Source organism: Channa argus, chromosome 10 (genome assembly GCF_033026475.1).
Source record: "Channa argus isolate prfri chromosome 10, Channa argus male v1.0, whole genome shotgun sequence".
Lineage (NCBI taxonomy): Eukaryota > Metazoa > Chordata > Actinopteri > Anabantiformes > Channidae > Channa > Channa argus.
The window spans coordinates 17,982,359-18,007,982 of NC_090206.1; the positions used below are offsets into that span (position 1 = coordinate 17,982,359).

Sequence of the window (25,624 nt, forward strand, 5' to 3'; positions counted from 1 at the left end):
TTGCCCTTTTTTTTTTTTTTTTTACAAACAATCCTTTCAAGTTAGTTAGTGTGAAATCAACAACTGCTCATGACTATACATTAAACTGTTTCAGAGCTTGTCTTTTTTCCGTACAATAATCTAGTACTAAATTTATACTTCTAGGAAATCCTTCCTGGAAATTACACACCTGTAAATTAAATTATTGCACCCTAATTCTCAGTGTAAAAGCCTGATGTGCGTATTCATGCTTCTAGTCATAACTGACTGTACATATGCTGAATCCATATTTTTTCAGTAAAGTAAAACATTAAATAATGAGGTGAAAAGAATGGTGGTGATGATGGACAAAATGGTCGAGGTGAGGGTTCAAAAAGCAATACAGTCTACAGTACAGCGAAGAGAACCAGTCCTTTCTACTGCTGAGGTGGATGTAAACAAACGTCCAGCTGGTGTCGCTGTGTGCAGGCGGCCTCCTTTCTTTGTGGACGCTAATTGGATAAAACCCTACAACGTCACTTCCCTCTCTCTCTTTGACCACCGCCATAGTGGGAGAAAGGACTGTGGCCAAAATGGTAAATACGAAATCTTTAAACATCCTTGTCAACAGATGTCATAAACATGGTTCCAGCTGTTAGATGATTAGTAAATGCATTGATTATAATTCACAAACCCATATGTAACTACGGAAGTTATGTATATTAGAAATGCCTAACGATGCTTACCGCTACGGTCTTTGCTGTACTACGCATGTTAGCTTAGCGCTTTCTTAATAGCTAACATAGGTAAGTAATACTTTTTAGATGTTTTTAGGCCACTGGTTTTAAGACCTATGAGTATAAGTGCTTGACATAGTATTCATTTTGTGCTGTGTGTGTGGTTTTTTTTAAAGTCGTCCCACAAGACTTTCAGGATCAAGCGCTTCCTCGCCAAGAAGCAGAAGCAGAACAGGCCGATTCCTCAGTGGATCAGAATGAAAACCGGCAACAAGATCAGGTGAATTTTTAATTGCTGTTTCCAAAGTTGTCTCGGAGTTGGACATAATATGAAGACGCGTTTGTTACAGTAACTAAGCAGTTTGTGACAGGAACAAAAGCTGTCTCAGTATAACAGGTGTGCTAAAACGTTCATCCTTCTCTCATTACGGTTTTAATGATCATTGATGACGAGTAAGGTCATTGATTATTGCAGCAATAGTGCATTGTTACTTGTAAAACCCTATTTCTCAGTGCACAGTTAATCTGGAAGTTGCTCTCCAGATGTATTGCAATGAAAGCGGAGTGTCATGTATGGTTCTCCCCAAGCAATTTTAAGATTACATGAACTTTTTTTATTTTCATTGAAAATACTGCATTGCTAAACATGGAAATTTTTATTTTCAAAGTTGTTAAGGTTTGTGTCCTGGAAATGATTGTTCTGCATATGTTACACTTATTTACATGGCTTTTTAAACTGACATTAGCTTTCACAATATTTCTCTCAAACATGTGCATGCATTCTGAAGTTTTAACTTTGTACTGTTCAACTTTGCACATACAATGTTTTGATATTATAAAATGAGGATGTTACCAAATCCTGAGAGTGAAAAAATGCAACTGGGCTGCGAGTGGTTTTCCATCTTTTTATATTGTGGTACAAAATTTCTTTAGTACCGAGTACAACATGAAGAAATATGGGCAAATTATAAACCTTAAGCAGACAAAGCTTCTGGTAGTAGGTTTTATATTAGTGAAGCAAGTAAATTTAGCCCATTTAATTTATACAAAGACTCTTTTACACCAAACTATAACTAATAGTTTTGTGCAAAAGCCCTGCAATAAGCCCTTCTTTTGTAAATGTTAGGAACCTGTGTTTGTAAGATGTCAGTCAACTTTTTGGTCATTTTGGAAGCTGCAGTTTGTGGGGCTGTTAAATTATATTCAGTTGTGCTGAAAGACGCTTAAAGATTTAAATTTTTTGCACTGCTATTGTATTAGACTGCATATTTTTAGCCCCCAGTGCTTGTAAATTGTAGCTAAGCGTAGATAGCGTTTCCATCTGTACTCAGTTATTGCTGTGTTGAGTATATTATCATTAAGTCCAGAGATTGGGTGACTAATGCAGGAAACAGACTCCACATTATGTAAAGCAGGTCTGCAATTGCAGCACTTTTTTATTGCAGTAGAGTGCTGTCATTAACCCTGCTAAGAGCAACTTTGTGCTAAAGAGCTCTTACCCCTAATCACTGTGATGGTGATGAGGAAGCTCTGTGGCTCAACACTGCAGCTGGATAGACCTTTAGGCAAACAGCTTCTTAAAATATTTTCCTAGCATTGGCCTTTTTCTGTTATCACCATCTGAAGAATGTCATTGATTGTACTTTCTACCTTGGAGAAAGTATGTAGATTTTAAAAATAACTTCAGGGAACAAATTTCTTCGCAGCAATTGAAGTGGCATTTGCTGGTACTGTAAGTGGCTCGGAAATTAGGTCAGCATCAGTAGAATTTGCATACTGGAGCCTTCAACTTGCCCCTGATTTTACTGTTTACTTGTGCTACCCACTCAAATCTTTAGAACTTGGATTAGTTTCCTTAAAAGTTAGTCTTCAGCCATAGTGACAGGTGTGTTAATGGCTTTATTACATTGTTACACCTAACTGACTTATAATCAATTACAGAAATGCACAATTCTTAGGGGTAACTGCTTCATTAGCATTGTATCAGTGTAGTGAACCTGGAAAACGCATCTTGCAGACAGCTCATGATACAGTATTAGAAACTACAAACTTTACTGCTCAGTCCAGGCAATAGCTATAACAATTAGATGTTTGTGAACATGAATGACTATTATTTGTAGTGCTCAATGTATTTGAGTTATTTAGATTTACTCCTATAAAGTTTAAAAATTTGATTAGGCATCCATAGCATAAACTGAGCTTTTTACAGACACAAAACAACTTGACAATATTTACTTGTGTAATAAAACTAACTTTGGCAATATAACTTAAGATTTTACTACAAAAAGTTGTATTCAGAGATGGCATCTTCTTTCTATGTTTTATTGTATTTGTTAAATTATAGGTACAATTCCAAGAGGAGACACTGGAGGAGGACCAAGCTCGGCCTGTAAACATGAGGGTCCTTGGATTATAGCATCTCTGCATCCCACCATCTGCCAGGACATCCAGCTGCTGGGCCTGACCTTGGGGAGGGAGCCATGTTATCTGGAGCAGCAGTTGTTTTGTACAGATACTCTTATGCTCATGTTTGACAATAAAAAGATCTGTAATCAAATTTGAAATGCAGCTATTGGGCCTTTTATTCACTGGTTGTAGCTGAACAGTTTGCGTACAGGCTGAGTGTTTATCTGAGGCAAACCAAATGTCAATGGGGAGTGGTAGTGCTAACACAGCCAGGCAGGAAAAAGTCCTGCTGAAGAAGCTTTTCAGTCTGAACACAGCAAACACTTCTGAATTACTGTTTAATGGGGAATTATTTCTACTTTAGCTAAACTTGGAGTCTCTGCTTTGTTCTCAAGTCTTATGTAGGAGAAAAACTACAATGCAATGTTTACAAAAGGTTTTCAGAGGAGATACTTTTACCAAGTCAGCAAATATTTGAGCTATTGACACAACAGAACTGGATCCACAGCAAGAAACGGATGTTCATATTTGGTTCAGTGAAATTAAAGCAGAATAAAAGCTTTCAGTAAATAAGATTTCTCAGGCCTAGTGGGAAGGCAAAAGTGGATAATCCTGGTGAAATAATGCAATGATGGGTTTGTGACTACGCTTATCCCCAATCCGGACTATAGACATTTGAGAAGGGGAAAAGTCTTTTCAATGAGGACTCAGGTTGTCCAAATTTTTTTCCAAAAGGTTCAAATACTATTTTCGGTATATTCATATGCAGTGTCTTGGTGTAAAATGAAGAAACTCAAACTGAAGTTAAAGTTACTTGGTAAAAAGGGGAATTTTTTTTGCTATGAACTTTAGCTGCTGGACCCACAATAACCTTAGGTTCAATGTGACATAATCCACATAGTTGAAGTCTTGTGTCATAACCACTCAGCTCCGATTTCCACGAAAAGAAAAAGGCGGTAGCAGCTTTCTCAAAGACCCAAATCTCCAGCTGCCACCCCTCTTAGTTTGGTCAAAGTACTTCACTTCTTCTGTCTTTCCGTCGCAGACATCATCACTTGCGGGCAACTTCGCTGCGCCAGCGCTGTTGTTGTTGCCGTTTCTGTTTACATTATTTTCCGCACATCCGCAGTTGTGCTCATCGTCCCAGGCCCCGAGAAGCTCCTTCATCTCCACCGGGGCGCTTTCCTTCAGATACTGCCAGGCTCTTTTCCCGTTGTAGTCCATGGCATCAATGCTGGCACCGAAAGCTCCGACCAGCAGTTTGATGACCATGTACTGGCTGTGCATGCTGGCGACGTGCAGAGGAGTGAGCCCGCCGCTCCCCCGCAGGTTCACATTCACGGGGATCCCCGCGCTGTCTGCGTACCGCAAAAGTTTGATCAAAATCTCGTCCTGTCCTCTTTTGGCCAGCCAGTGTAGGACCGAGTACCCGCTGATGAAATCCTTCTTAGCCAACAGACAGGGCTCCGCGGTGATGAACTCCAGGATGGTTTCATAGTTTCCCTCCACTGCAGAAAGCATCCATGCGTGCTCCATCGGATACAAAACCCAGTCTGCGTCCTGCTCGGAGGACGTACAGACAGTCTGTGAGGACAGAACGCTGCTAAGTCCGCTGTGTGATTGATTACTTAACAGTAACTCTTTGAGATACTTTTTGCGCATAGCGGGTGTGAGCGACCCCCTCTCCGTAGCCTCCCTTTGCAGTTCTCCGGTTGTGGATCCGTCACCCGTCTCTTGCTGCCTCTGCAGCCTCGTCCTACGCTGGAAAGCGCTGGGCATGACTTGCATGCCATATCTCGAAAGTCGCTCCACAACGGTGCCCTGTCTGACTGTCCCGCTGCCGTGGGCGTCGGTATTGGTGGCAGCTGATCCAGATACAGTTGATTCACTTCCAGCATCATATGATCTGCTTTCATACAGGCCACTTGGCTCCATCTGCGCACTGGGTTCAAGGGTACTTCCTTTTATTTAGACAACACCCTGAAGAGATCCGTGTGACCTAAACTCGAGGCAGTTTCCTGGATTCATGCCCTCTGTCACGGGAGTCAAACTTTATTTTAATCTCGTAGTTATACATTTGAAGTGCATTTCAATTTGTAAACATTTATTTAAAGCGTTTTAAGTGCAGATATAGCATTAATATCTAGCACTATCCTTATTTTGCAGGCAAGTTGAAAAACCGTCATACAGATCAACTCAGTTCGACCTCTAGTATGTGCCACAGCAATCCTACTCACCTGTACCGTGTCCAAGGCGTATAACCACCCACGACAAAACAGAGCATTCCAAAAATAAAGTGTAACGACCGTTAATCTTTGGAGTTCGTGTTAAGATGCAAAGTATTTATTACAAATACCGAGGCGCAGATTGAAGCAAAAGTCTCCCTATAAGAGGAACTACTGAAGTTCCTTCTCATTTCAGGCAAAGCAGCATGTATCCCTCACATGTGACTACTTCCTGGTATTCGAAAGCCATCAGTGATCTAATATGTACTTTCCTGATCCTTTCAGTCTGTCAATTATCAACTAGCACTTGGCTACAGACTGGAGCAAGTCAAATACAATATATAGTAGGGATGATTAAAACAAATTTATTATAGAATACAATAAGGCCTAACAATCAAATAATAAGGCCTAACAAACAAACAATAAGGCCCAACAATCAAACAATAAGGCCCAACAATCAAACAATAAGGCCCAACAATCAAACAATAAGGCATCACAATCAAAAACAAGCCCCAACATTCAGTCAGTAGCAGGTTCTGGAGGAAGCTCCACAGTCAGCTCATCCAGTGTGCGAAGAAAAGCATCTAGCTCTGGGCAATTATCTGGAAAGGAGACAGTGAAGTTAAGGACACTGATACCAAGTTAATAACCTGTGCCCATACCCAAGTTACAATTACAGTGGCCAGACAATAGGCAGTTATGCTGGGTGTTACTTTGCAAATCTGGCCACTCAGACAAAGAACATTTTACCAATGTTGACATGCAATTTGCTCAATGGAAAAATTGTATTAGAATCTTTTAAGAAACCTGCATTTAATCTCTGTACCTGGGAAATAAATTCTGGAAAAACAAGTTTCTGATTGAATGCAAAGCCGTAAGCAACAGCATTTGTCAGGTGGGAGCAGAATTCAAAAAGTGGCAAATAAAACCCCCAGTACCAGACCAGTAACAAGAGGGTAATTATTGCACTTTGGGAAAACCAACCCTTTTTGTTCTTTATTATGGTTGGACAATGACAAGAAATGCATTTACAGGCAGCTTAATAATTGAAACATTTTGATTGTAGATCGGTGCCCATCATTGTAGTATGATTAAGTTAGACCAAGTTGCTTTATTAGATGGGTCAACCAAAAGTACTAATATTGATAATTTAATATTAAATTATAAGGATTTATCCATAGAGCACAAACCTACAGTATTTAATGCTTTTCTGTAAATGCAGGCCCAGTGAGAATTTAATACCTGAACATTTTGGCATCTTCACAGGTGACAAGTTTGGTATTAAGTCTAACATTTCCAAATCCTCCTCACACAGATGTGAAGCTGGGGGGAAACAGGCCAGTCCAGGCAGAGCAAAGTCACTAACAGGAACCAAATCTTCAGGTATGCTGTACTTTTCAAACTCTGGAAAAACAAAATCCATCAAATTTTGGTTTAGTCAAAACAGAGGAAGAGCCACACTGACTGGTAGCACCAAAACCTCTCTCCAGTGAGAACTGTAACTATTATGTAGTTACTACTAATTAACATGTCAGTTACCTAGTGGGTTATAAGGGAAGAACTTCTCTACTTCTGGATATTCTTCCACTTTTGTCTGAGGCACATGCTTTACTTTGGTTTCCTGCAGGGAAGAGACTTTTATTACTAAACATACACTATATAGTTTAAGGTATCAAACCACTAAGTTACTCTACAGCCTGACATCTTTTACATTGTAGCCAATATTTAATTCCAACCTGTGGCTTTAGAAGTTTCTTCTCTTGTGGGTTGATTCCAGGGGTTGAGACGTTTTTGTTAACAGAACCAAAAGCCCTGCGGCTGGATGGCAAAGTAGTGGTTATGGTTTTGACAGTCATAGGAGACTTCAAGAGTTTCTCTGGTGGAAGAGGGAAACAGCCATTAGCACTTATTTCCACACAGACCAATATTACTTTAAGGAAGAACAAAATAAATAAGTTCACACCTGGGGCAGACTGAAGCCGCTGACGCATCTTCAGAGTAGGTGCCCTGAGACGTGCATTTTCTCGCTCTGTGAAGATGATGTTGGCCATTGTTTCTGACAAAAAACAAGCCTAAACTGAATTACGTAGCCATTAGATAGCAAAACCTCTGAATTTAGTTAAGTCCAGGTGTTCATGCCGTCTTTAACACGTTTTAATTAAACTAACGTCAGTTTTCACGTTAACATTTCCAGACGTTAAGACAAAACGTTATTAGCTTAGTTACTCGTAAACTTGCTTCATCATAATGTCAGTGTGAGTAGCTTAAGCCAGCCTTAACAAGAACCAACCTACTGCCACTAAAGAACGAGCCAAATAACATTTATTGATTTTAACGTCGAAAGACAAAGACAAGCGTTAATAACTTAAAGATAAATTAATGTTGCAGACAAGATGATAACTCTAAAAACCAACATCTTGACGAATAACTTTGGCTAACCTAACCTATATGTTAGCTAGCTCAAGTAAGGTTAGTCGGGTATGAGTTTTACAGTTTTGGTTCACAAAACTTACTGGAATAAGCCTGAAGAGCAGGGAGTAACGTTCATACACCGAGATCAGCGTCTTTTCTGGTTAAACGGCCGCTGTGTGCTTCGCGTTGCGGGACCACTGGGTTGTTTTTATTTGAAGTTGATTGTAACAACCGCGGTTCCTTTTTAAATCCACTGCCTTCGTCCTATTGGTTCAGCGGGCTTCAGTGGGCGTTTCTCCAAAAGACAGAATATTATTAAGTCAACTGATTTAGCACATATTGATAAAACAAAGCTAACATAATGATATAAGTATAAAGCATTTGGGAATTTGCTTTTCTTGCGGTATCTACCATTAAATATCTTCTTAGTTTTTGTTAATTCTAATAAAACTTTATTGACATGAATAAAACAACTTACAGCCATAATGGAACCACAGCTAAATGTATTATTATGTTCAGTAAAAATGTGTTTTCAAAAAATCAGTGGCAAGTTTTGTCAAAGTTGTACATCTTCTCAGAGCAGGATGCATTTTGAATTTATGAAAAATAAACGGATATTATTTTTGCAGTAGGAGGTGTCATGTTTAAAAGAAAACAAAAACCGCCACTATCATTACTATAATAACCTGACCATTAGGTACCTAAGAAAATACAAGGTTTTTTTCTGAGATGAATTTACTGTAATTCGTGAGTATGTGTGAGGTGTGAGTTGATCAGATGACCTAATAAAACACATTTCCTTTTAAACGATTTCCTTAAGTTAGACAAAAAAATCACTTCAGGGGTCAGTTTTTCTTGCCGCAGCCCTCCCATTCTATATGGGCTTGGGACCGGCACCAGGGTGGCCCTTGGTGGATGGGCAAGGCCGTGCCTAATGGGGTGGGGGTGGAACCTCGGGTCTACGTCTGATCCGCCAGGCCCCCATTAAGTTTAAGTTAGACAATATATATTTTACTTTCACGGTTTACCAAATACAAAAGAATTGTAGCCAAATCAGAGCCAAAACCAGCACACATGAGAACCCTTGCATTATCACCTTGATTACTTAATAGCTGGCTCATTTGTAAATACAACAAGATGTTTGTTGTGAACATGACAGTAAACGATTGGCTCGTAGCATATTTTCTACAAGGTAGTCTGCAAAGGACAGAGGATTAAAGTGATCTGTATTTTTATTACTTTACACATCACTTTTGTCATGTAGGCCTTGGCAAGTATTTTCTGCAGGATTGAGGTTTGCATTGTTGAAAATCCTCATAACTTCAGGGAAGAAGCTGTTTCCAGCAGCCTGGAAGAGGTTTCCATGATGCTCTGGTACCACCTACAGGTCATTCAAAATGCTGCTACCAGGCTTTGTACAAAACATTTACACTGGCTAACAATTACCTAAAGAATATATTATAATGTACTTCTGGTAATTTATAATCACTCAGTAATTCAGAGATGAAATACATTTTTAAAGAATATACACCCATCTGATAGAACTTTGAATCAAAACCAGAAACCACAAAGTTGCTTTTAGCTTCAATCATGCACAAAGATAAAACCAGCTTCAACACTACATGTTTAAAGGTAAACTGAAAACCCTGCTGTTTTTAAGTGCCTTTAATTGCTTTCTCTCTTGCTTTCTGGACCATATAACTTGCTGGTTCATTGTAACTGCACTAAAGCAGGGTTTCTGATCTACTTTTATCTCTGTAGCTCTATTTTATTTTTACTTTATATATAAATTTTTGTAAATTTCACCAAATGCTTTTCAATCTTATTAAATTATGAATACATTTTTCTGCCTCTTACGTGTTGTTTATTTTATTTTCTTCTGAATGTGGTTGTGGATTGTGCTACACATTATCTTGCCTCCTGCTGGATGGTAGTAGGATGAAGCTGCTATTTCTATGAAATGGGAGTAATGTGAGTAATGAATTGTATTTGTAGACCCTTTCAATGGCAGTAGAGGATGTTTATAACATTCCCATCATATATTTGGGCTTTTCTGTTTAACAATCTGCCTGCACATAGCCTGCACGACGTGTGCGTTTAAAGTAAATAAAGTAAAGCAAAAAGTGGGAAGTCACCTAATTGACCCAAATAATGTGGAAATGAAAACACAAAGGAACAAAGTAAGTGTTAGCCTTTATACTATAAAATAAATATTTATCAGGTAGTTGTGATTTAATGGTAAAAAAAAAAATCTATAACCATAATATATAAACTACCATATCTACCATGTTTTGTTACTACTAAACAATTGTGCTACATTCACTGGTATCGGTTCACTGCCAATCCCCCTGGGTGCGACCATGAAGATATCCTGTAGGGGAGCTCAGTGGATAGTACTCATCTAAACATTATTTTTTCTAAATTCGCAGCAGCGAAACCTGGCCTAATTCACTAGTATTTACAAGCATTATTTGAAATATACGCAAACGCTTTCCAAGATGGTAAAGTTATCAACATATTTTACTAGATAGAAGCCTAAAATCCCTGTTTAACGGTGGTACCTTCCCAGAAGGCCATCTTTCGTTGTAATGTTCAACGGTTGTTTCGGGGTCGATTGCTAAGCGCAGACTGAAACACTGGTTTCATCTAGCTAGCAGACACAGCCATGGCGTCAACCGAGATAGCAAGGCAAGCGGTGAGTATTTAAATAAGTAACGTTTTCTCTTCATTGCTATCCTAACGTTTTTTTAAAAAAAACAAAACAAACATATCTAAGCATATGTAAGCATTTCTGACATATATTTAGCCTTTCTCTTGAGAGTGCAGTGTGGATGCATGTTTAACGTTACCACCCCCTTCCCGTGATTTTAACATTAACGCTACTCCGTCCAAAATTCAGTGTAACAGCAAAGCTGCACTGGTAGCTATCATAAATCGCATTGTGCATTCAGAAACCTTTTAAAACCGTTGAATATTAAAGCAAGGGTCAAGGTTGCTCAGTCGTGCCTTTGTGTTAAATATCTTAACTAGTATTTTAATTTCCTACCTTAAGCTAGCTAGCTAACGCCTGCAAATATCCTGCGATTAGGTTGCTAACTAAAACGTTTCAACAACAGTTGTGCTTTGTGTGAATACATTTATACATTGCTGTGTAGTTGGTAGACTTGCAGGGTTAACGTAAACGTTAAACGGTAACATATTACAGAGCCGTCGGCAGGCCATTCATTCTCTACGCCCCCGTTCCAGCACAGCTACGGTGCTCATTTCCGTTATGTTTTTCCTTGCAAGTCCCGTTAACTTTCATTCGGGCGTTGTCTAATGTGCAAATAAAATATATATAGCTAAAACAGCATATAAGCTGTATATGGACATTTAAACATTTACATTTTATTTATTGCTTGGGGGTAAAAGGAAAACCACTACACCCAGAGAGAACACTCCGAAAGCAAGGTTTTGCAGTTTGCTATCCCATTGCGGCCCGATGAATGAAAACCTGATGTGTATAACTTGGCTAAGTGTCTTGAAAAACAGGGATGGTTTCAGCAATGTTGCACTTGCAGCTGAAGAGGAAAGGCTGTTTTGTCCCATTACATCACCCCCAGTATTCCAGATATTCCCTCAGCTGTTTAAACCCGACTATCTAAATAATGCACAACTGTTTAGTACCATCAACTTTTCTGGTTCTTTTATATTGGAATGTTTTTCTCTCAAAGCCTTCACCACATTGGAGAGCAACACTGTAATGTTAAGCCGCATAATGGCCGGTTGGACACGGTTTAGCTGGTTTTGCCATATAATCTAAATTCTTTGCTGTCCTGCATCTCATAATGCAGACATAGCCTCCGAAATGAGATTCACGGAGTCTGAGATGGTTACCACCAGCCACACGCCTCCACACATGTAACAACAGTAAATTTACACCTCTGGGTTACTCTGATCCAGACATAGACTGTGTAAAACTGTAATAGCAGAGTGAAAGGAAATACAACTGGCCCAAAATAGTAAGTTTAAGGGTTCAAGTCAATTCGACAACACAGAAACATGCAGAGCTGGCTATACTAAATTGCCTCTTCAGTTCCTAAAAGGATATTTCTGTAATCTTCAAAACCTTCAGCTTTTAAACTATATATTTACTTTCAAAGCTCTTTGTTTTTAGTTATTTTGAAATCAGCACCAATACCTTCCCATATATGTACATTGTGGTTTCTAACCGTCTCGACTGTGGAAGCAAGTTAGAGCTCAGGAAACAGGAAGTGAGTTACTGCACCTGAAGTCAGTTTCAAAGAGTAACATGGTTAAATATAGTGAAAATGGTTTCTACGTTAAGTATTATTTAGAATTACGTTTTTATTTCCCTAGAACAGCAGTTGTCTAAATGCAAATATAAATAAGAGAGTTAGAGGCAATCCCGTGTAGGTTCAAGTCGAAAGAAATGCTTCAACAAGGCAAATAATAAACATTTTCTCATTCTAACATCCGTTTTAGGGTGAAGGTGCTCGTGCTGTTCCTCTGTCAGGCCATGTTGGCTTTGACAGTATGCCTGACCAGCTGGTCAACAAGTCTGTAAACCACGGATTCTGCTTTAACATTCTCTGTGTTGGTGAGTGTATCATGCGTAAAAAGTGCATTTTCTCTCTCCCCTCAGGCTAAAGACATCTTATTTGCTTCAGTGAAGAGGAAGCACAGTTTGCTCAGTATTTGAGCTGCTCAGATTCCTTTGGCCCAGTTAGTGGGTACCATAATGAGTGACGATGCACTAGGTTCACACACAACATTTAGAAATATCTGCAGTATGTCGATTAATTTAAGTATTGTTTTATGCAAGAATACAACAGATTTGTGGGAGTTGTTGTTAGTCAGAAATATTTGACCTTATATTTGGTTAAGTCTCTCTGGTCCCTTTAAATATCAATACTCATATGCACTTAGTTTGCAGTTTATTAGGTGTACTTAGCTAAGTCTAATTATTTGTTGTAGGGTTCTGTGTTTTTCTAAGAGTTAAACAAACAGACATGATTTTATGGTCATTTTTAGAGGCTAAAGATTGTGGAGCTGTTTAAATATATTTTGTTATACTGAGACAGGAGTTTGCTACATCTTCAGTCATTTTAATAAACACAGCACACAGTCAGCCAATTCTTGCTAGGCAAGACAAATAGTGATATGTTGTAGATCACATTGTTAGTGGTTATGATGTATCATTTTGTTCCAGTTTTTTTTTTCCTCTCAGTTAGAGAGCAGCACGGAACGTTGCCCGTTTCTGTTTTTAGGTGTCTTATGTATGCTGTTGTATGCATGCTTGTAATATTCTTCCCCATTAACTCTATATTGTATTGTATTATATTGGACATGTGTCCCGTTTAAATGTTTTTCTCAGAATTTAAACAAAATTAATTTCTAACTTGCCTGATACTATTGCTATATAACAAAAATTCTTAGACCCTCCAGAAAAACATTAGCACATTGAAGCAAAGATGATGCAGGAGACAAATGACTAATATTGTTTTTTTTTTTAAAAACTAACTGCTTTTGTTTTTCTCACATGTACAGTACAGTACAGTACAGTAATGCAAACATGTTTGCTTGTGGCAGAAACATGTGATATTTTATTTGGTATTGGTCTAAACTGACAGACTGACATTAGCACACAGCCTTTCTGTTATTTGTTCAATTCAGACGATTTGATTAGAAGCTTTTACGAGATTAGCTTGTGTTGTCGTTTACACTGTGGGCCTAGATCTTCTACAGACATGGTGCCAAATTGCTTTCAGCATGAGAGCCTTCTCTATAGTGCCTTGACCTTTGCTCAGAAACAGGCAGTGGGAACCCTGATGCACCATTTAGTTTTTTTTTATTTTACGGGAAAGTTTGGAAATTTTTAAAATGGCAAGTTACCCTGCAAAAATGGGCCAGGTCAGCCTGTGAAGAGTAAAAATAGATTTTCATACAGAGGGAGCTGTGTATCTGAGTCATCTGACAGCCTCCAACTGTAAATGGATGTCAGAATACATCAGCATAAGTAAATAAAAGACTACATCTACTGCTATCATGGCTGTAAGGATTTTAAAATTATATATTTTTACAAACATTTTTAAAAATGTTGTAGTAAATATAATTTGACTTTATTAGACCCATTTTGTTTCTTGTATTTCAGTAAATAGGTGGTCTGACTACTAGTATCAGATTAACGTAATATTGTATTGCAATATTGTACAAAAGCTGACAAAATCTAAAGAAACAATTTGACTGATTCCCTGATCCTGACCGAGAATAGGAAGGTGGTGTATAGGCATGGTAAAGTGTCCTTGAGCAAACTTGCCAGCACTGGGTAGTGTTTAAGGCCCTATAGACTCTGCCATGAGAACAGTGAACTCCTGCATTGATTTAAATGATGTAATCAAAAAAAGCAACAGGATCCTAGTAACAATGATGCATATTTTCTGTGTTGTCCAGGGGAGACGGGTCTGGGGAAGTCCACCCTCATGGACACATTGTTCAACACCAAGTTTGAGGGTGAGCCAACACAGCACAACCAACCGGGAGTCACCCTGAAGTCCAACACGTATGAACTCCAGGAGAGTAATGTTCGTCTCAAACTCACAATGGTCAACACTGTGGGCTTTGGAGACCAAATAAATAAAGAAGACAGGTAAAAAAAAAAAAAAAAAAAAAAAAAAAGTCTGGACAACATAAATGGAACCACTGTGAAACTGTTTTTTTTTTATATTGGAAGATTTATTTTAGATACTGTAGATAGACCCTATAAAGGGTTGACATGTTCTAATATTAAAGTGTATTTGTAAAAAAACAACAAACAAAAAAAAACGCTCTTTTTTTCATGTTTCTTCTTTTGTGACAGCTACAAATCTATTGTGGAGTTTATCGATGCCCAGTTTGAAGCATATCTACAGGAGGAACTGAAAATCAAGCGCACATTACATAGCTACCATGATACTCGCATCCATGCATGCCTGTATTTCATCGCTCCCACAGGACACTCCCTGAAATCCCTGGACTTGGTGACCATGAAGAAACTTGATAGCAAGGTGAGCACTTCACTTTATTAAGTTACTGGCATCAGCCAAAAGACACATTTATATTTCATAGCCTCCAGTAGAACCTACTTATATATATATCCAGATAGATAAAAGTGTCAAGGTTTGATGATTATTTGTGTACATTAAAGAGCAAGATTTACACTTTTAATAGTCCTGGTTTCTGTTGTTATTTTGAAAATTAGGTGAAAAGTACATTCGATGCAGAATTACATTAAGAAATAACTGGTATAATTTAAATGACAAGGATAGGCTTACTGTTGCATGCCAAATATACACTTTAGGTAAATCCTTTGCCACAGAATAAACTGTTTGAAGCATTTGATCAATCCACTGTGGTAATGGCTCATAAACCTTTTTCTAGGCCAACTGCCTGCATTCACATTAGCTCTGGTCTTGTTAAGGCATTGTTGTAGGTCAGCTGTGAAATGCACTCTGCTCAGGGACTGCTGTCTCATTTATCTGGGGTCCTTTCCCCAGTAGCTCATTTGAAAGGACCTCTTGGCTTTTGTACAAAGAGTCAACTCAGTGTTTGCCAGAGCAGCTGTGCCGTCCAGCAAGTGCTCACAACTATGTGATCCATAGCGAAGCCTCCTCTGTTTACACATTTACCTAGAGGGGGTGATGAAACACTACTTTGTCAGAGTGTCCTTAAGGGATAATGTAAAATATTTTTGTTCACCTAGCCTTGAGTGTCCCCCGCATTAGATAAGGGTCAAACGCTTGGAGAGCAAACAGTTTGCAATTGTGTGGGTTACATAGTACTGTGGAAATAGATGTGTGTGAGTGAGTCATATTTTTCAGCTATTGCTGCATTTACCATTTTATAACGGCACTTAAGATGTGTAATTGTCTGCAGTCAACAAAAAAACAGAAACGTACTGGGATATGTTAACATGAGAAAGGGAGTAATGCTTATTAAGTACCATTTTCCCTGTAAAATTATATATCAGCTACTGTTTTTACTTACTATTTGGTTTGTGATGTGTTTTAACTTCTTTTTCCAAATAAGGACCACAGAAATGGAGGTGAATGTTCCCACTGACAGCTTGTTGCAGCCACTCTATATTTAGCTGCATATCTGAACATTTCGTCTGCACCTTGTCATTGTGTCAGCCTAAATTAAATCTCTCCTCATTTTTCAACTATAGGTCAATATTATTCCAATCATTGCAAAGTCAGATGCAATCTCAAAGAGTGAACTGGCCAAGTTCAAAATCAAAATCACCAGTGAGTTGGTCAGCAATGGAGTGCAGATCTACCAGTTCCCCACTGATGATGAGTCTGTTGCAGAGATCAACTCTACCATGAATGTAAGACTCACAACTTGCTTCCTGTCTGCATAGCAGTCACCTGGTACAATCATAGGAGACTATGATTGGAGGTTATAGTCATATTAAAAAATTGAGTCCTTATTTTATTTTCAAAAAAGAATAGTGGTGCAGTAATATGCTTATATGTATAAATTATGTATTAAAGTAATAAACCATATTATGTGGAATAAAGACAGGCCTTGTTTATATCTGCCCATGCTCTCCAGAAGCCGCCTCATGCAGGCCTGTGTGTGAAAAGGCCTGTGTCCACTGACAGATGAGCCAAGGCTCTGTTTACTATTTGAGTCCTGATTTGTGCAAATGCCTTAACTCTTCCCAAAGGATTGTTTTGACTCTCTCTTCCTGTTGTATAGACTGACCTTTAAATGTAATTTTCAGGTAGTGTTAAACACAACCTAATGTTCTCAGTAGTAAAACACTGCTAAGAAATGTATCATCAGCTGTGTGTAGGATTCTTTGTGTATGTCATTTGTGGATTTTGTAGCAAATTTACAGAGCTCTCTGGTGTGTTTTACAATATACTAATGTTTATTTTCTCCACAGAGTCATTTGCCATTTGCTGTGGTTGGTAGCACGGAGGAAGTGAAGATTGGGAACAAGATGGTAAAGGCCCGGCAGTACCCCTGGGGGACAGTGCAGGGTAAGCCTGGTTCACATCCTGCACAGGAAATATAGTATGCTCCTCTCTGCAGAGCTGCAATAGTTCTGACCCCCTCCCCCCATATTCTTACTTGTCTCCAACAGCTGCTGTAAACTAATTGATAACCAGTTACATAACCTAATTTAGCTTCTGCACCTTAGCTGCCATTACACTGTATGTTAGAGCTGCAGTAGCTCTTAGACATAAATTTATTGTGAGTGAGGCTTTGGAGAGCTTTCAGAGGAAGTAACGGCAATCTGCGGTTAAGCTATGTGATTCACTTCCAGCCCCATACTATAGGTAAGCTATTACTATAGCTTCACATCTGCATTCAGTGAACGGTGTAGAAATTGTAGACCTTTTATAGTTGACACCCACAGGCTAAATAAGACTACAGTTTCCACAGTGTGTTCACATGTTGTGATATGAACACTTTCAAACATTACTGAACTTGAAGCTCAGCACTTAAACTACACAGATTGCAGCCAAAGCAATGTCATAATACTGTACTAACAGATGGCATACTGCGTAAAATTTCTGGCTGGAGGTGGGTTCACCACAGACTGTGTAGATACATGTGTACTCACATGGTCAGTAGGAGTGTAGCGCTTAACTCAGTCCAGTAACTAAATCAGTACAGAAGCTACAGGACATGAACACTGCTACTGCTTTGTGCTGGTACCCATGTTGCATCTGATTGGACCTGAGAGTTATAATACATTTCAGTCAATTTAAGAATTAATTCATTATCGCAATTTCTGATCCTGCGCTATATTACCATACCTGATAGTATGCTTTCTAAGACATTGGATAAAACGTATTAGATTAGCTATTAACAAAGCCTGTGTTTCTCACAGTGGAAAATGAGAATCACTGTGACTTTGTCAAGCTGCGAGAAATGCTGATCAGAGTGAACATGGAGGACCTGCGAGAACAGACTCACACACGTCATTATGAGCTCTACCGTCGCTGCAAACTGGAGGAGATGGGATTTAAGGACACAGACCCTGACAGCAAGCCTTTCAGGTAGATTTCCTGACAGAGCTTTTTATACCTGTGCACTCTTATTTTATTTTTGCTTTCTACTTACATCTGTGTGGTTTTACTCTTATTTATTCAACGTCTTCTGTCTCCATTAATTATTGGACCTTTTATTATTTTGCTACACTGCTCAAATTCGAGTTTGTATCTGTACCTGCTTTGGGTTTTTTGGTGTAATGCTGTTTTTCTCCTCCTTTTTTCTGTCAGTCTCCAGGAGACGTATGAAGCAAAGAGGAATGAGTTCATGGGTGAGCTGCAGAAGAAGGAGGAAGAAATGAGGCAAATGTTTGTCCAAAGAGTTAAAGAGAAAGAAGCTGAGCTTAAAGAAGCAGAGAAAGAGGTATGGTTACTACAACTGGTTACTATCACAACCCTGGGAGATCATCGCCAATTTTTGTTTGAGGTTTTTTGCTCCTGTTAAAATGACTTTTTCCTATTTTTTTCTGACATATAGCTACACGAGAAGTTTGATCGTTTGAAGAAGCTCCACCAGGATGAGAAAAAGAAACTGGAGGAAAAGAAGAAGTCTCTTGATGATGAGGTCAACACATTCAAACAAAAAAAGACTGCTGCAGAGCTCTTGCAGAACCAGGCTCAGCAGGCAGGGGGATCTACCACACTCAAGAGGGATAAAGAGAGGAAAAAGTGAGTATTGTTCTTTTTCATCCAGTGTTTTTATTCCTATACCACAGGCTCAGGAGAACACCGAGGCAGTATACTATGAGTTTTTTCGACTTCCGGCTTTGGGCTTTGTTTCTTACCAGCAAAATTACATAAATCCTTATGAAACTGCAAACTTTTGGATCTTTCGATCACTCTTTGCACATGTGTTGCAGACAGAGTTAAATTTTGTTCTGTCCCAGTAATCAGTGAGTATTAGTGGTTTCTCTCTCTGTCGGAGATTTAATAGATACAGTTTAATGATACAATAGGTAAAAGTCCTGGCTAAGCCTAGAAATTCTCTTATTGCCATTCTGCTCTTTATTTTTGAGAATTGTCCTGTTTACCTATCATATAAGAACAAAGCATTTAACTAACACTAAATACCTTCCAAAAATAGCTGAGAGGAATTCATGATTTGTTACAAACATAAGAGGAGCAGAGAGGTGGAGAAAGTAATGAACCTGACAAGCTGTCCTCATCCAAATAGTTCAAAGATTGCCAATTGTCAGCAGGGTTTGAGTGAATTCCAGTCAGAAATCGTCATTCTGCTATGTAATGGCTCAAGAAAAAAAATTTAAATGAATTTAAAATCTCTGAAGTGATTTGTGTACATTAAATTTAAAATTTCATCTCCCAGTTTGTAGTTATTTCTTTTGCATTATGGAAAATATTGAGCAATTTCTTGAATACTTCCATACTCTGGTTTTAATGCATCTATATTAACTCTTCATTTTCTTCAGTTAATGAAAAAAGGTTTTGTTTGTTTTAATCAATTCATGATTGTAAAGGAGGCAGGAGATGTGTATGTGTATGGCTGTAGTGTGCTGCTTTTGTTCCCTTCATGTTGGTAATCAACTCCTGGTTGTATTTTGAAGCTGATGTGACACCGTGCCTTTTCTAAAAGGAAGACGACACTTGCACTGAGAAGGTTCTTTTCGCTTTATTTTCTTCCCTGTAAATTTATTTTCTTCACAGCCACTTCTCTGTATAAACTCTGCCTGTAAAATATCTCTTCAGAAGGGTGCTGCTGTACAACTTCAGCTTAGTGTCTGTGGGTCACTGATTAAAACAGACTGTATGATTTAATTAGTTTAACTGTATTAAACCCTGAGGCTAAAGTCAGTGTTTTCTTCAGTCCCCGGGCACAGTTATTGATTGCTGCTTGTTGTTTAGATGTGAAATTGTCTTGTGAGTGCATGTGTCACCTATGTTGCATCCATAATGTTTTCCAGTTAACTCCTCCCCACACTTGCTGCATGCTGCATGAGGCACCTTTTCTGGTAAGACTGCCTTCTTGAGTTACACCACCATTAGACAGACATTATAATTAATTCAAATGTAAATTAGGTAGCATCAATTGGTGGTCAGACATAAATCTTTACGTACAAAAGAATAATTACTTTTAGATGTGAGCTACTAATTATTTCACATATTTAACCAAAGCTTCCCAATCTTTACTGAAATGCGGAAAGAAAGACAACCTTTTAACCCTACTGCACCTTGGCTTAGTCCGGTATTTAGATGCTTGCCATTTTCGTGCTGCAAGACGTCGCTGATTACTTTAATTTACTAAATATGAAAATAATTGCAGATTAGTAGGAATTTGCTGCCTTCTATTAAGAGACTGTAATGAATATCTCAGCTTTTGGATTATTGAACAAAACAAGATATTTGATGGTGGGATTTGTTTGTTTTTTATTTACTTGTTTGTTTATTTAGTTATTTGTTTAACAAAAATATGAACCATTGTTGGTTGCACTTTCTCAGCTGTCAGGATGTATGGCTTGTCTTTCACAAAATTCTGAATGGATTGACAGAGAAAATATGGAAACATTTATTAATTTGTTAATATATTCTAGATTAATATGCATTTAATTTGCTTGTTAAATTATTTACATGACATTCTAGAAATGGGTATGTTGTTGTTCCTCTGCCGCACTGGTAACATCTGTGCCGATCATATCCTTGAGCTGGCAGTTGTTTATCATGCCTGTGTCAGCTCTTAAATCAAACAGTTCATTAGATCCCCACATACCCATTTGATATACTGCCCCATCTGCCTTGCTAAATGCACATTAGTCTCCTTTTTGTGGCTCTCTCAAGTCCTTCCCCACCCAGCTCTGCGCTGGAACAAAGAGACATTCAAGGCTAAACTGAATCCTAACAGGTCACACCAGAGCAGCAAACAGCCTCAGGGTCTATCTCTGTTTATAGAGATGATGTTTTGTTGATCTCGCAGCCATATGACAACCCCCAGCCCCTCCCAATTTGTCCCTTTTGGGTGAATACAAAAGTTAAATCTACAGAGAGGGATGTTGTTGAGACATAACCATGGGGAATGAAGTGAATGAAGACATCTGTCTGGCAATCTGTAAACTCCTCAAGCAGCTAAAGACTGTTAAAACTGGTGAAAACAAGCTGCTGTTTTATGATAGTGAGCTACGGGGACGACAATGAGACACATTGTTTTAAGCTCGGGGGTGGGACAAAACCTCTAAAATCAAAAAAATGTACTTAACTGATTCCAAAGATTAGATGACTACTCACACCATCACCTTTTATACACACAAACCTTTTTTCTAGTTGCCTTGAAAGCATGACTTCCTCTAAATACCATCTGGTCACTAATGTTGATGTAATGTAACCAATGTGAAAGTGTGTGTGACGTATTGATGTTTTAACTCAAAGAAAGCAATAACAGCCCTTCTCTCTCGTTTTCAGCTTAGGATCCATGTAGAAAAGTGCTCCGTTGTGGCCATCGTGCTGTGAATGAGTTTCTACCCCATCATCCTTTACAGTACCCCTTCCCCACCCTCACCCAACCCTGTTATTCATCCCTCCACATGCCGTCCCTGCTCTGTAAAAGACGCTGGGCACTGCTATTGTTTGACATCACCTTTTTTTTTTCTTTGGCTGAATAATGCTTTTGTGTTACATGGCTTGTACAAGCAGGTATTCAGTGGGTTGTTTTTATACAGACTTAACAAATAATGCATTCCATACTTGTTTTTTATTCTGTGACTCTTTGCATGATGAAGTGAGCTTTTTGTTTTTTTTATGTTTTTATAAATATTAACATACATGACTACTGTAGTGATGGGCAGAAATGTATTTTGGCTAAAGGGAAATAAGCATCAGATGTTGGGACCTGTGTGTATTTGTGGTCAAAGATCTGTAGATACAAGAGAAGACAGTTGAGGAATTATGTGAAGAATTAAAATATGCTTGATAAATTTGATCAACCTTCAGACTAACTTTTACTTTGGTGATTCTCAATCACACTTCATGTATCAGCCATTATATCTAAAGATATGGCTAAAGAAAAAAACATCAGCGAATTAAGTTGGTTTCATTAGTTTTTAAGTAGAAGTAGTTTAAAGTGTGATTTCACAAGCTTGCTATGTTTTTCGTTTGAGGAAATATGTATATGAAAGGTAATACACGTTCTCTATTGTAGTGCAGTGCTTTGCTAGACCTGACCTCTTTTAGTGGAGTTTGCCAAAGGGAAGTTAATCCCATTCATACAATTCATGCAAATACTCCTTAGATGTACTCAAGTGTCAGTAAGAGAAATTGAAAAAGCTATTCTGGATTACATGTATGTCTTGTTTCCAGTTGCTCCCTTTTCTCTGTAAAGGTGTATCAGATCGAGTAGCAGTTGCAGCTTAACTACATTTAGAGTTTAAGGATTATAATTTTAGGCATTCCACTGATAATGATGATAACTTTACATGCGTTACATTTAAACTGATTGATTTCATTTACCGTTCTGTTTTTTATGTCCCTTTGCTGATGCAGTTTCACTTTAGCCTGATACACAAATAGATGTGAGCCTAATCTCTTTGCCACTTCTCCCATACCTCATTCATTGTCATGTGTTATGTGCATACTTGTATTAGCTTTCACATTTGCACTTTTTTAACACACAAATATGATGATTTTAAAGTATGTTTTAATGTTATTAGTGCAATTGTAACTTTCTCTTTTATTTTACTAATTATGAAGGCACATTTAAACAATTCATCATGATGTCCATTGTCATGTAGGGACCAATGTTGTTTGTATGAGTATTATGCGTAAAATAAATATTATCTAAAAAAAATAATAAAGGCCAATTTTACACCAAAATTATCAACTGTGGCCATAATCATTGTGTATGAAAAGTGCAGGGGAAATTTTATTGAACCTCGAGAGGAAAGGTTTATTTAATATGATTGTTTGCATATTTGAGACATTACTATGAATAAATCTTTCATTTGATAAGTTTGCTTTGCAGCTTTGATTAACATCTCCAACTTAAAGAACATCATCCTTGCTTTCTGATTTTATCATTTATCATTTTTCCTTTTTTATGTAGGGGGGTTGTCTTTAGAATCACATACCTCAGTTATTCCATATGTTTTATTTCACGACTTTATGTTGCTTTATCGTCTTTGAGACATTGCAGCATAAAAAAAACAAACAAACTGAAAATACAAATGGGGAAGAGCCATTCCCTCCGCCTAACTATCAGCTCATTCGTCTATGTGGTGTCACTTTCCTTTGCAGTAATCCCTGGCTCTGCACTGAGTAGGTCCTCAACCCTCAAGCATTGCTAAGGGACCATCCTCTGTGGGTACTGAGTTACCTCAGTTGTGACCAGAGGCCTTGTGGACCCCCATCATTCAGGGTTTTATAATCATTCTCTGCTATAATGTGGTTTAAATCTGTGTGTTGTTGCTTCTCTAAAATCACCTTGAGCAATTTAATTCTTGCTTTTGTGCATTATCTTATACTTGTATGTGAATTGTTTTTTTGCTGTGACTAACAAATCTTTCACTTCAGTTCTGATGGCGAGTACATGTGCACACACATTTAACATTTAGATAGCACATTTACATTTAGTCTCACTTAATTGGACCACAGACAAATGTAAAACCATATCGGATCATCAGTGGGCATGATTAATCCTTTTTATTGTATTGTTTGGTAAAATTACAAGGATTGTACCACCTGATATTTTATTATTATTATTATTATTATTAATACATGAAAACCTAAATCTTTCTTTTCTCCCTGGTATCAGATGCACTTCCAAGTCTGATTTTTGTGAGTGTTTTCTGCCTTGCCACCTTTCTAACTGCTGGCTCTTTTTCTCTTTGCCTCTTTAGCTTCTTTTAATCTGTCTTGACCACCTGAAGAGGGGATTGCAGCTTCAGCAAGAACTAAGCAACCTTTACCTCTTCCTGTTTTTCTTGCTTGATCAACCTTTTTTATTCTCCCCATTGCATCTTCTTTTGTTAAATATGGCCTTATGTGGACTCGCATGGTATTTCTGACCACTTAATGAAAATCTTAACCCAGGCACTGGGAACCAGGTACACTTTAAATTTGCTAATGTTTTTATGTGTATAAAGAGAGTCTTGTTCATATAAGTAATCTGTGGGAGTTTATACAAAGGACTCAAAGGTGAAACCCTGAATTTAACTTTACTTGCATTAAAATTGTTGTAACCTACACTATGCACTCATCTTTTAAATAGGATTTAAAATACAATGTGTGCATTACCATAAAATAGTACTGATGGATCAAGGTTTGCTGATTAAATCGTACTCATCCCTGAAAGAAGCACTTAATGCATGGAGTACAGTACAATGAGTAGTCTGGTTTTTTGCAAAAAGTTTTTTAAAAAAATGAATGGTTCCTTTCTGCCGATTTTGTTTTGAACGAGAAAAAGAAAACTCCCTTTAGAAATTAAAGTCATAATCATGCAAAAGCCAAAGCAATATATATATATATATATATATATATATATATATATAAAATATATATTTTTAGCACTTCATTTATTGGTGCCCATGTTTACATGTCACTTTTGAATACCATGAAGGTCACATGCCATGGCCTTTTATTACACGTTGTGCTTTAATATTCACTGGCCTCTTCTATATTTTGCATGCATCTTTTTATTCCAATTCTGCTGTGATATTTGCCCTGCTTGTTTTTATCCACTAATGAGTTTTGCAGTTTAACTTCATCGCTGTTTTCTTCAAAATGGTGCAAAATATTCATGTATATTTGCTCTGTTTCATGCATTGAACTCCCATTTTGCCAAATATTAGTATAAGATGGAGTTGGACTGAATCCCGTATAAGAGTATTAAATAATACTCATGCATTTATATAATTTATAAGATATATTTTGTGTATTGAAGTGGAGACTTGTTTATTACCTATGATCTTTGGATGTGATTATTGAGTGTAAAGTAACATTTTGGTGTGAGAAAATGCCATTTTGTAGTATCAGTCATCACCTCTTGTATTCAGAACCTCTCCCACACTACAAATGATTCAATATGATTCTTTAGTTTAATTCCATTGATGTACATTTTCAATAAAAAACTTATCCAAACAAGATTTTGTCTTTCAATTGCGACACACTTTCTTAAACATGCCCATCAAGCAAACCGTAAATTATTGTGTGTGTGTGTGTTATTGTGAGTGCGAATGGGTAAACGAGAAGCAGTGTAAAGCGCTTTCAGTACCAATAGTCAGAAAAGCCCTATATAAGTGCCGAACATTTACTGGGTGACAGTGTTATAATCTCTCGTTTAAAAATGAATAAACAGTTTAGGGATGCAAAATAACCATGACAGAAACATAGACACACAGTGAACCTTAAGAGACATTAAAAGGAAACGTGTTGATCAATAATAAGCCCACAGTAACCACGAGGAAGTCATTATGGCCAAATATAGACACAAAATGACGTTAAATTACGTTATAGACCTAATTTTCGAGACTGGACTTGGTACTAGGGAATTAAATCTGATTTAGATTTACCGTCATTATCTTTCTCTTTCAGGCTCTGGAGAGGTCTTATAACTCGGTATGTGCCCAAGGACATAACGTCCATACGTCCGTGGCGAATAAAAAACTAATAATAATTTGACATAATAGAAGCACAACATTTATTGAACATAGGAGCGTCACAGTAAAAACAAATTTGACAAATACATTTAAACTAAGTACTCGGCTGTAAATATGCACTGCAGTCGAGTCAAGGTATCATTCAGTTTTGTTATGTCAAAGGATAAGTGTGCATATAAATATTTATGTGCTGTATGTACAGCAGAGTTTATAAACTACATGAACGAATGGAAGGAGAGTGACAG

At 37.8% G+C, this 25,624-nt stretch overlaps 4 protein-coding genes across 13 annotated transcripts; 2 read left to right on the top strand and 2 right to left on the bottom strand.

The window, feature by feature from the left end:
• Positions 1-432: 432 nt before the first annotated feature.
• rpl39 (ribosomal protein L39) lies at positions 433-3,259 on the top strand. The gene is made up of 3 exons (XM_067517478.1): positions 433-554; positions 872-975; positions 3,040-3,259. The coding sequence occupies exons 1-3, from the start codon at positions 552-554 to the stop codon at positions 3,086-3,088; spliced, it is 156 nt and encodes a 51-aa protein (XP_067373579.1). The 5' UTR covers positions 433-551; the 3' UTR covers positions 3,089-3,259.
• A 279-nt stretch (positions 3,260-3,538) lies between these two features.
• sowahd (sosondowah ankyrin repeat domain family d) lies at positions 3,539-5,546 on the bottom strand. The gene is made up of 2 exons (XM_067517474.1): positions 5,339-5,546; positions 3,539-5,134 (listed from the first exon to the last, which is right to left on the bottom strand). Exon 2 carries the CDS (start codon positions 5,034-5,036, stop codon positions 4,026-4,028), a length of 1,011 nt encoding a protein of 336 aa, XP_067373575.1. The 5' UTR covers positions 5,037-5,134; positions 5,339-5,546; the 3' UTR covers positions 3,539-4,025.
• Positions 5,547-5,675: 129 nt separating this feature from the next.
• pttg1 (PTTG1 regulator of sister chromatid separation, securin) lies at positions 5,676-7,997 on the bottom strand. 2 transcript variants are annotated; one of them, XM_067517475.1, is made up of 6 exons: positions 7,840-7,997; positions 7,290-7,382; positions 7,063-7,202; positions 6,866-6,947; positions 6,569-6,730; positions 5,676-5,928 (listed from the first exon to the last, which is right to left on the bottom strand). In XM_067517475.1, the coding sequence occupies exons 2-6, from the start codon at positions 7,375-7,377 to the stop codon at positions 5,846-5,848; spliced, it is 555 nt and encodes a 184-aa protein (XP_067373576.1). In that variant the 5' UTR covers positions 7,378-7,382; positions 7,840-7,997; the 3' UTR covers positions 5,676-5,845. The 2 variants fall into 2 exon arrangements, with proteins under 2 accessions (XP_067373576.1, XP_067373577.1); XM_067517476.1 differs by having other exon boundaries at positions 7,290-7,398; positions 7,840-7,993.
• Positions 7,998-10,276: 2,279 nt separating this feature from the next.
• On the top strand, positions 10,277-24,866 carry septin6 (septin 6). Of its 9 annotated transcripts, none has more exons than XR_010915376.1 (12): positions 10,277-10,433; positions 12,224-12,338; positions 14,192-14,387; positions 14,598-14,784; positions 15,945-16,106; positions 16,671-16,767; positions 17,625-17,793; positions 18,016-18,148; positions 18,263-18,453; positions 19,347-19,399; positions 19,704-19,751; positions 23,622-24,866. XR_010915376.1 is itself a non-coding variant. In XM_067518602.1 (11 exons), the coding sequence occupies exons 1-10, from the start codon at positions 10,404-10,406 to the stop codon at positions 19,705-19,707; spliced, it is 1,284 nt and encodes a 427-aa protein (XP_067374703.1). In that variant the 5' UTR covers positions 10,277-10,403; the 3' UTR covers positions 19,708-19,751; positions 23,622-24,866. The 9 variants fall into 9 exon arrangements, 5 of the variants coding, with proteins under 5 accessions (XP_067374703.1, XP_067374704.1, XP_067374702.1 ...); XR_010915375.1 differs by lacking the exon at positions 23,622-24,866 and adding an exon at positions 21,193-22,580; XR_010915374.1 differs by lacking the exons at positions 19,347-19,399; positions 19,704-19,751 and adding an exon at positions 23,020-23,140.
• Positions 24,867-25,624: the final 758 nt, after the last annotated feature.